Below are 16,709 nucleotides of genomic sequence, written 5' to 3'. Positions count from 1 at the left end.
TTTGAGCCATAAAATGATAATTCTGGGTAGATAAGGGTGGGTTTGTAGTATTACTCATTTTCGGAAACGAAAACAACAAAAAGTTTGAAAACACCCATAATTTTCAGTTTTTGCAAGGAAACAATTTTTGAAAATTTAAAAAACAACTTCTTGTTTAGAAAATTTTCCCAAAAATAGTTTTTGGACACAGTTTGCCAAACATGTTTGTTTTGCAGAACATAAAAACAGAAAACAGAAAATGAAAACACTATGTCGAACATTTAAAAAAATACTTCACTACCGAGAGAGAGAAAGAGAGAGAGAGAGTTATACCTGAGACACTTGTGTTATTTAATTCTTGTATGCTTTGGGAAATCGAAGCTGATTTTCCTAGGTAGGACCTTGTTAGCTTCTTGACCACAGCTAACCCTTGTGTGCTACACAGAAGAGAAGTAAAAATAATAATTATAACAATAAATTAAGAAAATCTTTGAGCTTTTTACTCTTCAGATTCATGTTAAAATTTACTCAAGCATCAACATATGATCAAACTTTGAGAGAAAAGAACTACTGTCCTAACAAAGCCTAAATGTCTAATACCTTGTACTAAGTAGGTTGCTGTCTCCATTTTTTGCGGCATAAAGATCATCAAACCAGGTGTTGTTGAGCAACGTTTGCAAAACAAAACGTTTCTTCTCATTCGGAATGGAGTTACTCACCATGATCACATTTGCAGGAACAGTTCCAAATCTGATCAAAGATAAGCAGAGGACTATAACCATAATTGCAACACCAACAACAAAATTGTAGCAATGAATTAAACTTGACTATTAAGTTGTTTTCTGTCCCTTCTAAATCAATGAAAGAGACCAGCAAAAGATTTTACAAATATGTAATCTTGTATTTTTCGCTAATTTGATCTTTAATTTGCCTGCAATATATTTCCATTGCGCAACACTCGATATATTTGCAATTAATTTTTCAGATACTGTGAGTCACCACAGAAACTTATATTCTACAGTGGATTAATAAAAATTGAACCATTTTCACCTAAGTAATTTAACTAAATGTTCACATATTGTTATAATCTCCTGCACTAGTGCAATTTTTCTACTAGTAGACACATTCTCAACCCATTTAACGGAGGCACAATTATAGCAGAGTTACAATTGCACTTAAACTTCAATTTTTTCAAAGTTATAATTTAATCAATTCAAATTTTGTGTTCTACCATGCTAGTGCTGCTGGCCAGTTTACTGATTCATTTCTTATTTGGGCTCCTTCCTCCATTCCCCTATTCCAAACAGTGATTATCACACATTTTTTGGGGGGTGAATAGATTTTCACACATCATTTTTATGTTTAGCAAATTTATCTTTTAATATAAAATTTGTTTTCGCATACTGCTTTCATAATTTATTATTATTATATAATTATTTTTGGAAAACAGTCCATTTTTTAAATCAAAAAATTGTTTTCACACAAAAATGACAAAAGATACGAAATGGGTGAGTATTTTTGAATTTTCATTGTTTTTATTTTATATAACAAAGAAAGCGAAAACAATACCAACAAGAAGTTCGGTCACTTACGAACAGGATCCTGGATAGCCATTGATTTCTCTGCAACCCCCTTGTGGACAAAGATACCTGCACACATTGTATAAGGAAAAGGATTAGTCATGAATACAATAAGTAAGCCAAATTAAAAATATCGGTCCTTCACATTAATTTGAAGAACCAAATGATATCATATACCCACATGAAATCTCTAACAGATTTTGTTGACCAAGACTGGTTTTGAGGACCTTCCATGGAGTAGAGCAAAGCAGTATCACTTCTAACAAAGGCAATATCCCCAAATCCCCACACGAGACAACGAAACGCTCCAGAGTAACCAAAGAACAACAAACTGTTCCCATTACACGACCCATTAGCTTTTCCACACCCGGTACAAACACCCATTCCTTCAAATTCCGAAGGAGCACAGACCTCAGAGAAAAAACTCAAAGCCATTTCTCGGTCACTCATTGTCTTGGAATCAAACAGTTTCTTGATATGAGACATTGGGTAGTTCCAGCCAGCAGCGGTGGAGTAGCCTCCATGACAAGACCTTTGTCCCTTAAAGTCCATCACATTGATTGCCCGATTAGCCATGCAGGCCTTTCTGTTTACAACTGCAACAGCATCATAGGTTTGGGCATGGTTGCAGTATATCTCATTGGCAATGGCTTTCATGGAGTAATTGAGGAAGGCAATGTAAGCAAGTCCTGCATCTAAGTTTACTATATCTGCCTGACCTTTCTTTATTGAATCCATACACTCTTGAGCTGTATCTTGTTTGACACTGCAAAGAAGGGAATATAGACATCAGAACAGTATCCCCATAGACGGAAGGAGGATTTTATTATTAGAGGGGCTAAAAAAAATAATTTTTTGTTCATTATATACATAGACACACGTGTATATATAATATGATATATAAATTGAATAAAGATTGGACCCGTTTTCCCCCACTCTCTTTTGACCTTTTTCTTTTTTGATTGGTCATTTTTTTTTTTCTTTTTTTTCTCCTCCTCCAATCACCACCCGCCACGTGTGTGTGGGGATGGTGGGAGTTAAAGTTTGAGAGAGTCTAAATCATTGCTGATATAAATTATATATAGAGAGAGAAAAAAATTAAATACTATAAAAGCAATTTCTAATAAAATGAAGAAGTTTTTTTAGTGTAAAATAGAAAGAGAATGCATGAGATATATACTGGAGACAATTTTACATATAAAATAATATATTTATTTTTAAAGTGTCATAACAAATAGTATTTTTCACACAAATAAGAGGTGACGACCCTTATAATCTTCTCCTAATTTCGTGCTCAATACCCAACAAAAAAAAAATAATAATAATAAAGTTAGTTAAGTGGCAGCTATATAGATATTAGTTGATTAGTAATATATATGGAAAAACAGCATTGATAGAGACCCCCTCCAATCACTACCCCCACACTCACGTGGCAGGTAATGATTGGAGGAGAAGGAAAAAAATTGGCCAATGAGAGGAAAAATGGGGTCAAAGGATGTGAGAGGGAAAGGGGGTTTGAAACATTTTTCATGGAAAAAGATTCAGACCCCCTTTTTTCCATCACCACTTGACTCCCTCCCTCTCTCATTTGTCAGATTTTATTTATTTATTTATTTTTTTTCCTTTTTCTCCAATCACTATCCACTACGTGTGTGCTAGGGGTGTTCGCGGATCGGTTTTGTGCGGTTTGCGGTTCGGTTTTGACCCGCCCGCATCTATGCGGTTTGGGAAAAAGTCAACCCGCAACCGCCCGCAGTGCGGTTTGCGGTTTGTGCGGATAGGGTTTGCAAATGTGCGGGCGGTTGTGGGCGGTTTGCGGTTTACACTTTTTTTCTTTAAAAATTAATTTTCGAGTTTTTTTTTCCTAACGAATTTAGGCATCAAATTCATTTTATATATTTGTGATAACAATTTTTTGATGAGTTTACAGATAAAAGTTGAATATCAATGCATTAAATGAAAGTACCCAAAACAAAGAGACCCTACACTAGCATTTTTGCCATGGAAAAAATGTATATCAATGCATTAAAGGTTGTACTCAATTAGAATTGTCAGTTCAGTAATCAATAATCAAACTATAAGTTCCATCGATCATTAGAAGGAAAATTTTATTACGAAAAAGTGGATGAATCACCAATGAAAATCATATAAGAAACCAAGTTTAGGACTTGATAATTCCACAGCATTAAGAAAATTGAGAAATACTTAAAAATACGAATCCTATAGTGTCATAGATAATATAATGGTGCTCCTGTAAAAGTTACAAAGTTGGTATATAAAAAGTAAAAATAATAATAATAATAATAATAATAATTAAAGTGCGGGCGGTTTTTGCGGGTTGCGGGTTTAAACCGCGACCCGCCCGCAACCCGTAAATTTGTCATATTTCAAACCGCATCCGCCTGCATTATGTTTGCGAAACCGCCCATTTATATGCGGGTTGGGCGGATTGGACGGTTTGAGCGGTTTAGATAAACCGTTGTCCACCCCTAATGTGTGCAGAATGATGGAGATGATGATCGGAGGAGTCTCTATCAAAGCTCCATATATATATATATATATATGTTTGCACGAAACTCCACTCTACTCGACCCTCGGCTAAGGGGAAGGAAGAGGGGAAGCTGAGGATCCAATTGAACTCAATTGCATGTGCTGGAGCATCTGGGTCCTACCCATTACTCTAATTAGTAATAGGGAATGATTTTTTTCTAGTTGGTGATCGAATTAGAATGTATTATTAGATCTATGGGAGTCTACCACGAGTTTTATTTTAATAATCTAAACCGTCAATATGTAAAATTAGTCGAGTACTATATGTCTGTTAAAAATTATGTTGGTCGGATATCGATAGTTATGTGATCAAATTAGATTTTTGTAAACTGTTTATTTTTTACTGTCCATTTTTATTCCATACAAAACTGATTTGATCACATAGTTATGGATATCCAATCAACATGATTTTTAACAAAAATATAGTAATCGACGAATTCTACACATTCAACAGTTCGGATTATCAAAACGGGACTCATAGTGGATCCTATAAGCCCAACAATACCCTCCAGTGTTAGATTGAAGGGGAGCCATTCCCTTAGTAATATTATGGCCTTGTTTGGTTTAAACTCTCAAAATATAATCAACAATGCTAGGTAACTCAAAATTTTGTGGCTCAAATGGCTCAAATCACTCAAAACGACGTCGTTTTGACAGATTTTGAGAGTAAAACGACGTCGTTTTGACAGATTTGAGCCATTTGAGCCACAAAATTTTGAGCTACCAAACATTTTCCAAATATAATTTTTGAAAAAAAATTTCAAAATTTTATTTGGTTGGAAATTTTTAAAAATTTCCAAAATCACTTTTTCTTACCTACATATCAATCAATCACTTTTTCTCTCTTATCTCTCATTTTCAATCATTTTTTCTCTCACACGCATCTACTCAACTACAACAAAATATCAAATCATCCCAAACTTCCATACTCCGAAATATTTCCAAAATATATAACCAAACAAATCAAAAAAAATTCTAAACTCTTTCTTCAAAAATTTTTTTAAAAATTTATCTCCCAAAACTAAACCAAACACACCCTATATTTTTACAGCACCTTAACTTCTTATTGTCACTTGGCTGTTGCTGCAAACCCATACATTCTGTGGTTGTTAGTTGTGATTGATTCAAATATTTGAAGAGGAATTAAAAAATAAAAATGAAAAAGATTGTGCAAAATTCTTTTACAAATCTCTTTTTAAATCCTTCAATAAACACATTAAATCAAATGGCTGGTAGTTTACAGGTAAGATAATATTTGACTAATAAAGTGTGTTTTTCTAATCTTATCAATTAAAAATCTTATTACTCAAATGTTATCTTACCTGTAAGCAGGGGCGGAGCTAACATGAACCCGGGGTGGTCACGTGCCCCTCCTGAGTTTTGAATTTTTTTTTTTTAAGTAAACATAAAGAAAATATTTTAAATAAAAAAATTTATAAAAATATTATTTTAAATGTCAATGATATTTTTAAAATAATAAGAATAACAATTATCATTTTGATTAAAAATAAAGTGATTATGATATTATTATCTATGAAAATTTCAATATAATAGTAATGTTTATCACTATTGACATGCAAACATAATTAATCTTAATGAAAATATAAAATTTATTGAATTGTTAGTTACATTTGACATGTAACGTTCATTCTCTATGTGTTTCTTCACTATTGGTTGGTTATATCACATGTTAATAATGGCGTAGTATAACTATTATATTGAATTTTTACACATATTTTGTATAAAAAATTACTTTATCATTATATAATTTATTTTAAAAGTTTATATCCATGACTTTTTTTAATATTGTCCATGATGCACTAAGGCCAAGTTTGGATAGACTAAAATAAGTCTACACTTTTTATCTTTTTATTTTTTTTGGTTCACATCAATCAATATCTCCTCTCTATTTTTCTACACATCTTTTTATAAAAAGTCAAAAAGTACACTTATTTAGAACATCCCAAACAACCCCTAATTACAAATAATATTTAGGTTATTTGGTTCTAGTTTTCAAAAAACAGTTTTCAAAAAATTTTACATTTTTATTTTCCGTATTTTAATGTTTTCAATAAATTTTTTTAATATTTTAAGCAATTTTTTTTTAATTTTTAAACACACCTAACATAAATATACCTAAAAAGTATAATATTTGTAAAAAAAAATTTAAAAAATACACTAATCACCAAAAAATATAAAAATAATATGAAAATTCAGTACATTTTTCTTATTTTTGTGTATTTATTAATTTTTTAAAATATTTTTTCACAAATATTTTACTATTTGGATACATATCTAAGTAATGTGCATCTAAAAAAATAAAAAAATTATTTAAAATTTAAAAAATATTCACTAAAACTAAAAAAATACGAAAAATAAAATACTTAGTTTTCAGAAAATTGAATTCAAAAAACTAAAACCAAACGCACTGATTATTATTATTATTATTATTATTATTTTATTTTTCTTGAAGTTAATGGTAAAAATTTGTGTGAAATATTTTTATAAAAATTTTTAATAGTGTAATTAATAAGTGTCCCCTGATTTAATTTCTTGGCTCCGTCACTGCCTCTAAGCTATGTTGCTGTCAACTCTCCCTTGACGTGTCATACTATGAAAGGGGTAATTTGACATGATTGATATAAGGGTATTTATTTAAATAAATATATTTATTTGGGTCATATTATTTTTTTATTTTTTTGTAAAAATATTTTTTTTTTGTTGTTTGATTGAATAAAAGTAATTAAAATATTTTTTACCAAAAATATTTTTGTATAATTTTTTTTTAAAAAAAATGACTTACCTTTTAAAATTCTATAAGTTAATTTATATAAAGTTAACTCTCATCCACTACGTTTTCAACACATTTAACATTTTCAAATAAATATCTTAACTTACTAAAAAATTATAAATGTCACTTTATTAAATAAAAAATTATCTTTCAGGCAATAAAATATTTTTGTTTCAAGTGTCAACCAAACGTCAAAAAATAAAAATAAAAACATTTTTTTTGTGTAATTAAATCAATTTATATATAAAAAAATTGTGTAAAATATTTTACGTCAAAACAAACAAAAGCGCATTTTAGAGGGAGGACTAAGAAAGGTAGGTTGAGTTCAACTCTTATAACAAAATAAATAATTAATATGTTTTATCAAATTTATTTTTAATAAATTTGATTTAATTTCAATTTAAACCATCTACGCCTCCGTTTGGGAAGTGGGTTGGCTTTTTGGCTTTTTAAATTTTTTGGCTATTTTAACCTGGGCTAAAAAGTTTGATTTGGGAAGGGTTTTTTAGCTTTTTGGCTTTTTTAACTTTTTTTGTGAGAAAAAAATGTAATGATTATGGGTTGGATATGATATTTTATTTTTTGTAACTAAAATAGCCTATTTATCTTTTATGACTAAAATAGCCAAAAAGACCCCGTTTAGCTCTGGCCAAATGGAGCCTACGTATTCTTGGCGAGTAAAATTAATGACTTTGAATGTAAACTTATTGGTTGAATCATTCATATGTTGTTTTTTGTTTCTATTTATTATTTTGTGATTGAAATCGTACTATTTCTGCATAACAACATGTCCCAATTCTCAGATCAGGCACTCTTTCAGATCCAAAATTCAGAAGAAAAAAAAATAATAATCAGTCTGTTTTGGTTTGAGTTTTCTGGATTAAGTTTTTTGAAAATTAATTTTTTTAATTTTCATATTTTTTTTGATTTTAGTGAATATTTTTTAAATTTTAAATATTTTTTTTACTTTTTTAAATGCACCTTATTTAGATGTATCTAAAAAATAAAAAATTTATAAAAAAATATTTTAAAAAATTAATAAATACATTAAAATACAAAAATGTACTGAATTTTTGTATTTTTTTTTATATTTTTGGTATTTAGTGAATTTTTTTAAAAAAAATTATAATTTTTTTACTTTTTAGGTGTATTTATTTTAAGTGTGCCTAAAAAGTAAAAAAAATTACTTAAAATATTAAAAAAAATTCAGAAAAAACAAAAAAATATAAAAAAATAAAAAAGTAAAATTTTTTAAAAAATATTTTTTGAAAAGTGAAATCAAGCAAGGTTCTCACAGTCGTACCATTGCCAATTGTAACCGTCAGAGGGCTTCAAGAGACTGATAAAGTACTCACAATCCACAAACTCCTCATCTCTCACGGCGCACCACCTCACCGTCGTCTCCAATGCCGTCTTCTCCGTTGCCGGCGGAGACCACGATATATTCTCCCCCGAATTGTCCGGCGCCGGAGCTGGTTGAGCTCCTCCATACGAATCGGCCTCAATGTCTTCGCCAGAACTCGGTGACGGAGATGGCGCAAAACCTGAAATCGAGCACAGATTAACGATACATGCACATATATACATAGACGAAAAGGGAGAGTGAATCAGATGTACCTCGAGTGGTGGAGGAGAGGAGAGAGAAGAAGAGGAGGAAGAGGAGAGTTGAGATCTGCATTTCTCAGATGGAAGTTCGTAATCTGGAGTGGGGTGTATCGTTTTGTGTTCTTCATTGTTAATTTTTTTTTTTTTGGGGGTACAACGGAAAGTCAATTTGTTCTTTTCAGTTCACTTAACGTTAAGTGAAGTGAACAACTTCGTGTTCCCCAAGTAATCACTTTTAAAATTATAGTGCTATATATATATATATATATATATTTAAAAAATCCGTTAGAGTAGTTTCTATTTTTTAAAAAATTTCAAAAAAATAAAATTTAAAAACCCAAATTAAAGACTGCTTTTTGTAATTGTTATTCGAAAAATTAATGGGCTAGCTAGCTCTATATGATCGTGGTACTTTTTGGCATTCCTTATGAACATATTTGTATTTTATTTTATATTTTTTTTTAGATTAAATTACTTCTGTGTTTTTTTTCATATCTTTTCATAAAAAAAAGAAAAGAAAAGAGTATAATCATTTCAAATACCCTCCGCATAAATGTGATTGTGTCTATTTCAAATTTTCAATGTAATTTGTTATCCTTGTGAGAGCTTCTGTTGATGTTTACTCCGTTGTGAGTTCATTTAAGTGATTTTAGTTTTTAACCCATCAAATTACAAATTATAACCAAACTATAATTTTAAAAGTATAAAAATTTTATTTACACCCAAAAAATTAATTATTACATCTAATTTCTCAGTACTTCTTACTAAATTATTCAATTATATAATTTATTCTCAATACAACTTATATGTTTTCACAAAGGGAGCAGCTTGTCTCCAGTCCTTAATCGGACTAGATGGTGCTGTTCAGTTCATAAGGGCTCACTACGGGTCCTGTTTTGATAATTCAAATCGTTCAATATGTAGAACTCGTCGAGTACTATATGCATGAAAAAAATAACATTGATCGGATATCGATAGCTATCTCATCTTATCAGTTTTTGTCAACCGTTAATTTGTTCACCGTCCATTTTTTTTTTATATAAATTGATTTGATCACATAGCTATCGATATCCGATCAAAGTGATTTTTTACAGACATATAGTACTCAACGAGTTCTACACATTCCATGGTTCAGATTATCAAAACGAAACCCATGATGGGCCCCCACACTGAACACGTCCAGTCCGATTAAGGACCGCAAATTATCCTTAAATAATATAATATTTTAATTTTATGATACACCTAAATAATAACCCTAATATAAAATTAATTCAAGAAAACTTTCCATCTTCTCTTTTTAGTCATTCTCAGTTACAACATCTTCTTCTTAGCTATTTTCAGATATGTCTCAGTTATATGATTCTCTTTTTGGTCTTTTCATTGCCAATTACTAAAATTTCTCATTCAGTGGCAAACATTCCAGGGCTTATAAGGGGGAGTCTGGATCCTTTCCAGACATTCCAGGGCTTATAAGGGGGAGTCTGGATCCTTTCCAGTCAACCTCTCCAACCGTTCCTTCAGTCAAGGGCCAGGATTTGGCTACGTTACTTTGGCTGGAGAGAACGGCTCAGATCAAGTTTGGTTAAAAACAATTGAAAAAAATTGATTTTTTTTTTCATTTAACATAGCAACAGAGCTTCCGGCTTGCAGAGCTATTCCGGCATCCCATTCGATTTGCAAAGCTATCTTTAGCGCTTCCTTCTGTCAAACTCTCGTCTCTCTCTCTCTCTCTCTCTCTACAGGAGCACTGTGGATGCTGATGCCAATGCTGACATCGAACTACCATCATCGAGCTGAAGTTTCCCTACCATTCTTACTTCTCTTTCCGACACTGTGATAACGATTTGCAACAGTGGAACAAATCTAGATTCAAATTTGAATCAAAGGTCAATTAGAGATCTATTGAAGCTCAACCCATTCAATTTAGAGCTCAATTGATGCTCAACCAATTTAGAGATGGGTTCAATGATATGGGTTTCCATGTTCATGGTTCAATGATCTGGGTTTCACGATTTGGGTTTCAATGCTCTTGTAATGTCTGAGAGATCATCGACATGTACGACTTCAAGAAAATCGAAGCATTTCTATCATCATTTCTTTAACACTGTGTTTGGGAACCTAGGAGAGAAAAGAAAAGAAATGATTACTTAAGTAATAAGAGAAAAGAAATGAAATGAAATGATTGTGATTTCTCTCATTTTTGTTTGGATAAGGAAGAAATAAAAGAAAAGAAATGATTATGATTTCTCTCATTCTTGTTTGGTTAGATTTCATTAAGAGAAAAGAAAAGAAATTATTTTATGTTATATTACCAAAATAACCTTTTTATATTTTCAATCATTTTATTTCTTTTATTTTTATAGGGACAAAATTGGTATTACGAAAATAGTGGTTTCTTTTCTCTCCCAATCTCTTCACTTTTGGGAAGATTGAAAATGAGACTTATAAGAGAAATGAGTTTCTCTCCATTTCTCTTAATTTTTTTCCATTTCTCTCCACTTAAGTTATCCAAACAAATAAGAAAAATGCATATCTCTCCATTTCTTTTCTCTTCTCTCCAAATCACTCAATCCAAACATAGCGTAAAAGAAATTTTGGCATTTTTGATCTCTCTAATCGATTATAGATTAGAGAGAGAACGTTTGTGGGTTTGAAGGAGAGAAAGAGAAGAGGTGAAATAGAGGAGAAGAGGAAGGAGGGAGAGGCTGATAGGGCGCTAGAGATGGCTTTGTCAGCCGAATGAGATGCCGGAGTAGCTCTGCAAGCCGGAAGCTCTGCTGCTGTTTTGAATGAAAAAAATTCATTTTTTTTTTTTTTTATAACCAAACTTGATCTAAGCCATCATCACCAGCCAAAGTGACGTGACCAAATTCTAGCACTTGACAGGAGAGACAACTGGAGAGGTTGGTTGGAGAGGATTCGGACTCTATAAGGGGAGCTCATGAGAATCGGGGACTTGGTCTTGCTTTTCTACGTCACATAGAACGTACAAAAGTTCTTGCTTTTGTGGTAGACTTGGCAGCTGCATTAGGTGGTAGAAAAGGAATTTCATCGTAGGAACAATTTATGGGTTGATGCAAAAAAAAAAAACAAAAACAAAAACAAAAGTTTTAATTATTATTTTTATTTATTGTTTAATTTTATTTACAATTACTTTTATTTGTAAATAATAGTATAGTAAAAAATAATGATAATGATAATGATAATGATAAATTTTTGTGAGATCGATCAGAGTTTTGGAGTGAGAAAGAAGAGAAGAGAATAATTGAAATTTAAAAAAGAAGATAAAAAGGCTTGAATATGAGCAATACCTATAAGTGATTAGGATATATCATGAAAAAAATGAGTTAATTACCTAAAAGTCTTATTTACAAATATTATGGTAGCCCAGGTCCTATTTAAGATTTTTTTTGAACCAATAAGTCTTATTTAGTAAGATTGAAAATATTATTAGTTTTTTCTAATTTTTTAAAACTAAGAGCATTTTGCACAGTAATGTTTCAAATAATTGTTTTAGTAACTAAGAAAAAAAAAACTGAGTATGAGATTAAACATTTTTACCCTTTTACTTATTGGTTTAATTCAACTATCCAATAAAATCGAGAACAGTATCAATTTTTTTTTTAATTTTAAAACTGAGAACATTATCAATATTTTCATTTTTTTTTCCAGCTTTTCACATCAATGTTCTATTACCATACTTCATTATAGACATAAAATTTTCAGTGTTACACAAAAAAATAAGGGAGATTTATTAAAAAATCCATTTTCAAGTGTTTGTATTCTAATTAGTCCATAAGATATTTTTGTATTTCAATAAGTTATATTATTTGGACATTTGATCCACCGAATCCTAATTCCCATATTTAAGGTATTTTATGAACATTTCTACTCTTACAAATATTTTTTAAACGGTTAATAATTTAGTGATGTAAACATTCATGTTTTACAATGTGAATATTCACATTGACGTGTGAATGTTCATATTGACATATTAACATTCACATTGACGATGTGAACATTCACATCACGGAACATTCACACTGTAAATGCGAATATTATTATTAGGGATATTTTGATAACTATGTCACTCATAGGACTTATTGGAACATAAGAAAATAAGTGTGGACTGAATAAAATATAAGTAGGTGAAAAAGGATTTATAAAAAAGTGTCCCAAAAAATAATTTAGTTTTTTCAATTTTTTCAAAAACACATAATTTTTTTTTTTTTTAATTTTTTCAATTTGAAAGTTGATATTTTAAAGTTTTGAAAATCCAAATAAATATCAAATGATCATGTTTCATTATAGATAATCATAAATGACGAACAATGATTATTTGAAAGTCAATTTCTAGTATTAAAAATTTAATGGGACTTTAAGATTCAAAAAATTTTAATGGAGTATAAGTTCATAAATTAAAATTTAATGGGATATAAGTTTATAAATTAAAATTTAAGTTTAGGATTTAATATGTAATGTCCTTATTAGTAAATTTTTATTAAAATATAATAACAATTAAAATTTTAACTAGACGTATTAAGTTATTTTTTAAGTGCAAATAGAATCACCTAACAATACTTGTACAGAATTAAGGGTTATTTACCAATAAATCCCATATTATAAACAAGTACTCCAATTAATCCTAAGTTTTTTTTATTAATTTGTTAAATCCTATTAGTGGAGAATTTCTTTCCGTGTGGTCTTATTTTTGAATTTGATAGTGTTTGGGTAGACAGCTATACCCTTTTATTAATGTGACAATGTGGGGGCCGAATAAAACTATTACGCACAGAGGCCGAGTAACTTGAGGAAAGAAACCAAGTTATGCACTATATAGCTCTATCCCGGAGGGACGGAGCCGAATAAGCGGATCGGCTGAAAAATCAACTATAGACCGGGCCGAGTACGAACAGTTAACCGAATGAGGGATTATTCATTGGACGACAAGTGGACCCAACCATCAACATCAATGACGACTATAAATAGGAAGAACATCAGATAAGAGTGAGATATGTGAGAACAAGTAAGTAAAACATAAGATATAAGCAACCAAGGGAGTATACACTGACTTATCCGTCAGAGTGCTAATTCCAGCACCCCCGACCGGAGTTTTCATTCCTTTTCAAGCAACTAGCTGAGGATCACGAGCGTCCTATTAGATCCAAAGAGTATTTCCAAACCACTTCTCCACAATTGGTGCCGTCTGTGGGAATACTCCAACACATCCATGGCGGGCATAAAGGAAGATCCTCCGATAGTTGCTGACGACCTTACGCCACTAGATGATACCACTTCAAGCAACATGCTTGGGCCCGAGACCATTGCCGCACGAAGGGCCTTGAATTTCGACTCAGTTGCCTAGACTTCACCCTCGACATCAGCACATGAGACAATGCAAGCGATTATGGATCAGGCGAAGCAAAACGAACAGAGGTTGGAAAACATGATGGCTGAGAACGAGCGCCTTCGACAGGATTTGGCCTTGGAGGTGGCAAAATCCCAACAGGCCGCATGCTAAGATCCGAGACGACCTTTGAGAAAGGATGGTCGACGACCTCGAATTTGAAGACAAGATAATGGTAGTGATTCTGACTCATCATCCCCAGAACCCAAAAAGAAGGGACGAGTCGAAGTCTCCAGTTCTTCCGAAGGGAGTCCGTATGCACGGAATAAGCGAAGAAGAAATGATTCAGACGAAGACGATCAACATGACCCCTTTGTGCGACGAATCGCAAGGGCAGTGCTACCCAAAAAGTTCAAAGCTCTATCGTTCACCTTATACGACGAAAAATCGGACCCTACTGATCACATCCGTCATTATAAGCAAGCCATGACGCTACATGCAGATGATGAGACCCTCATGTATTGAATATTTTTGAGCAGTTTGGGACCATTGGCCATCAGATGGTACTACAAATTGGAACCGGCATCGATTAAAAGCTTCCATCAACTTCAAAAATCCTTCAAGGCCAGGTTCATCACCAATGAGGTCCAGCCAAAGCAGGCCGATTCTCTCTGGGCAATGCAAATCCAACCAGGAGAAACCCTACGTGCGTATTCGGCGCATTATTTGGAATGCTTTAATCTCGTAGATGATGCTTGCAATGACTTTATGGCCATCACCGCCTTTAAAATGGGGTTGTATCTTGATAGTGCCCTCCGCAGCTCTTTGACCAGAAAGCCCCCCAAAACAGTCTGGTCATTGATGAAGAAAGTCGAGGAATACTGCAAAGTGGAAGATAACGCCCTACGGGTCAAAGCCGGGCACAAGGCCAACAAGACGGCCCCATTTGAAATCATTCAGCCGATAAATTCTGTACCACCACAGAGCCCTGAACCACGAAATCGGATTAAACGAGACGAAAGACGAGATTCGCGCTGATCAAATGACCAATGTCCACACCGAGCTAATGAACAACTTCAAGTGGATAGTAGGCGCATAAGGTGCGTAGACAAGAAATATACGGAGTTGTCGGAGCCGATCAGCACGGTTATGTCTAAAGTTCAACATCTTCCGTTCTTCAAATGACCACCCAAGATGGTGGGACCTCCCGACACAAGGAGACGGGATAGGCGGTGCGAATATCACAAAGACCACGGTCACTACCAACAGTTGTTATGCTTTGAAAGATCACCTTGAGGAGTTGGTACAAGACGGTCGGCTTAAGCAACACGTCCGAAAGAACAACTCAACCAAAACAGTTGCTTTACGGCAGGATTCATCTCCACTCGGCATAATCCATATGATATACAGCTTGCTGATAAAATCTTCCGTACATAAAATTTAGTCGCATCCTAATCCCAAAAGCAGATCACACCAGTGAAACAGCCCCATGAAGCTGCGAGAGTTACTTTCGATGATTTTGAATTGGCCGGCGTAATGTTCCCCCACATTGATCCCATGGTCATCGAGCTACGCGTAAATTGATTCACCGTTGAACGTGTTCTCATTGATCAGGGGAGCACTTCGGAAGCTATGTACTACAAAACCTTCATCCAACTCTGCTTCACTGAGTTGGACTTGTCTTCAACTCATTATCTGCTATTCGCCTTTAATGCTAATCCGGAATATCCATTGGGCAAAATCACACTACCAGTTCGGGCAGGGTCCTGGTCACTGGATGTAGAATTTTTGGTTGTCAAGCTTCCTTCGCTGTATAATCTTGTCATGGGACAAACTTGGCTGCATACCATGCTGGCCGTGCCAAACACATATCATCAACTACTTCATTTTCTGATTGAACGTGGCATTAAGCAAATTTGAGGATCCCAAAAATCAGCGCAGGCATGTTATCTTCTTGCCGCAAAGACACCAAGAGAGTTGAAAGTGAACTCAATTGAGGTGCCGGATCAAGAGAGCCTCGATGATGTTGGCCGACTCCCAAGTGAAAAGGCAACCGGAGCCCTAGATCAGGTTGAAATTGACGGGAATCCGAAAAAGTTCTTCATGGTCGGTGCCTCCTTGAATAAAGTTGACAGGCAGGAGCTGATTTCCTTCTTACTTGACAACCTTGATGTATTTGCATGGTCACCATATGAGATGCCAAGGGTGGATCCATCTGTGTCTCAGCACCGCTTAAACGTTGATCCTAGGTGTAAGCCGATTATTCAGAAAAGCCGGCGGTCAGCCGCGGAACATACTGCGGCCGTTGTTGAAGAAATTGACCGGTTACTCGATGCTGGGGCAATCCGTGAAGTTACCTATCCTACATGGCTGTTGAATACTGTGGCTGTAAAGAAAAAAAAATAGAAGTTGGCATGTTTGTGTGAATTTCACGGACTTAAACAAAGATTGTCCCAAAGATTGCTTTCCTCTCTCCAGAATTAACCAACTTGTAGATGCAACAGCACATCATCAACGTATGAGCTTCCTAGATGCATATAGAGGCTTCCATCAAATTGCCATGCATCCGGAGGACCAAGACAAAACTGCATTCCTCACCCCAAGAGAAACCTATTGCTATAAGGTTATGCCTTTCAGGCTGAAGAATTGCGGGGGTAACCTACCAAAGACTAGTCACTGCCATGTTCAAGGAGCAACTCGTCCGTACTATGGAAGTTTACATTGATGATATGGTGGTCAAGTCCAAAGAAGAGAAAACTCATCTAGCCGATCTGAAAGAGACATTCGGCATTCTTCGCAAATACAAAATGAAGCTGAATGCTTCCAAATGTGCCTTCGGCATCGGATTCGATAAATT

The 16,709-nt window shown here is 33.4% G+C and overlaps 2 protein-coding genes and 1 long non-coding RNA gene across 3 annotated transcripts; 1 reads left to right on the top strand and 2 right to left on the bottom strand.

The window, feature by feature from the left end:
• Positions 1-337: 337 nt before the first annotated feature.
• LOC145792634 (uncharacterized) lies at positions 338-847 on the bottom strand. Its single transcript, XR_014332300.1, has 2 exons — positions 580-847; positions 338-416 (listed from the first exon to the last, which is right to left on the bottom strand). It is a non-coding gene; the product is annotated as an uncharacterized LOC145792634 (long non-coding RNA).
• Positions 848-1,478: 631 nt separating this feature from the next.
• On the bottom strand, positions 1,479-8,738 carry LOC114300202 (uncharacterized). Its single transcript, XM_028245086.2, has 4 exons — positions 8,518-8,738; positions 8,204-8,444; positions 1,741-2,325; positions 1,479-1,628 (listed from the first exon to the last, which is right to left on the bottom strand). Exons 1-4 carry the CDS (start codon positions 8,576-8,578, stop codon positions 1,568-1,570), a joined length of 948 nt encoding a protein of 315 aa, XP_028100887.2. The 5' UTR covers positions 8,579-8,738; the 3' UTR covers positions 1,479-1,567.
• Positions 8,739-15,484: 6,746 nt separating this feature from the next.
• On the top strand, positions 15,485-16,258 carry LOC145823055 (uncharacterized). Its single transcript, XM_082922033.1, has 2 exons — positions 15,485-15,673; positions 15,794-16,258. Exons 1-2 carry the CDS (start codon positions 15,485-15,487, stop codon positions 16,256-16,258), a joined length of 654 nt encoding a protein of 217 aa, XP_082778159.1.
• The last annotated feature ends 451 nt before the right edge of the window (positions 16,259-16,709 follow it).

This window comes from Camellia sinensis, chromosome 1 (genome assembly GCF_055761805.1).
Source record: "Camellia sinensis isolate YWXY chromosome 1, ASM5576180v1, whole genome shotgun sequence".
In the NCBI taxonomy this organism is placed as follows: domain Eukaryota; kingdom Viridiplantae; phylum Streptophyta; class Magnoliopsida; order Ericales; family Theaceae; genus Camellia; species Camellia sinensis.
This window is presented reverse-complemented; position numbering and strand designations above follow the sequence as displayed.

Excerpts from the sequence above, each read along its gene's own strand:
- LOC114300202 (XM_028245086.2), bottom strand. The coding sequence starts at position 8,578 with ATGCAGATCTCAACTCTCCTCTTCCTCCTCTTCTTCTCTCTCCTCTCC. Across the intron at positions 8,445-8,517 it reads CCTCTCCTCCACCACTCGAG|GTTTTGCGCCATCTCCGTCA; the intron begins GTACATCTGATT and ends GCTCGATTTCAG. Across the intron at positions 1,629-1,740 it reads AAATCTGTTAGAGATTTCAT|GTATCTTTGTCCACAAGGGG; the intron begins GTGGGTATATGA and ends CAATGTGTGCAG.
- LOC145823055 (XM_082922033.1), top strand. The coding sequence starts at position 15,485 with ATGTACTACAAAACCTTCATCCAACTCTGCTTCACTGAGTTGGACTTG. Across the intron at positions 15,674-15,793 it reads TTCCTTCGCTGTATAATCTT|GCATGTTATCTTCTTGCCGC; the intron begins GTCATGGGACAA and ends AAATCAGCGCAG.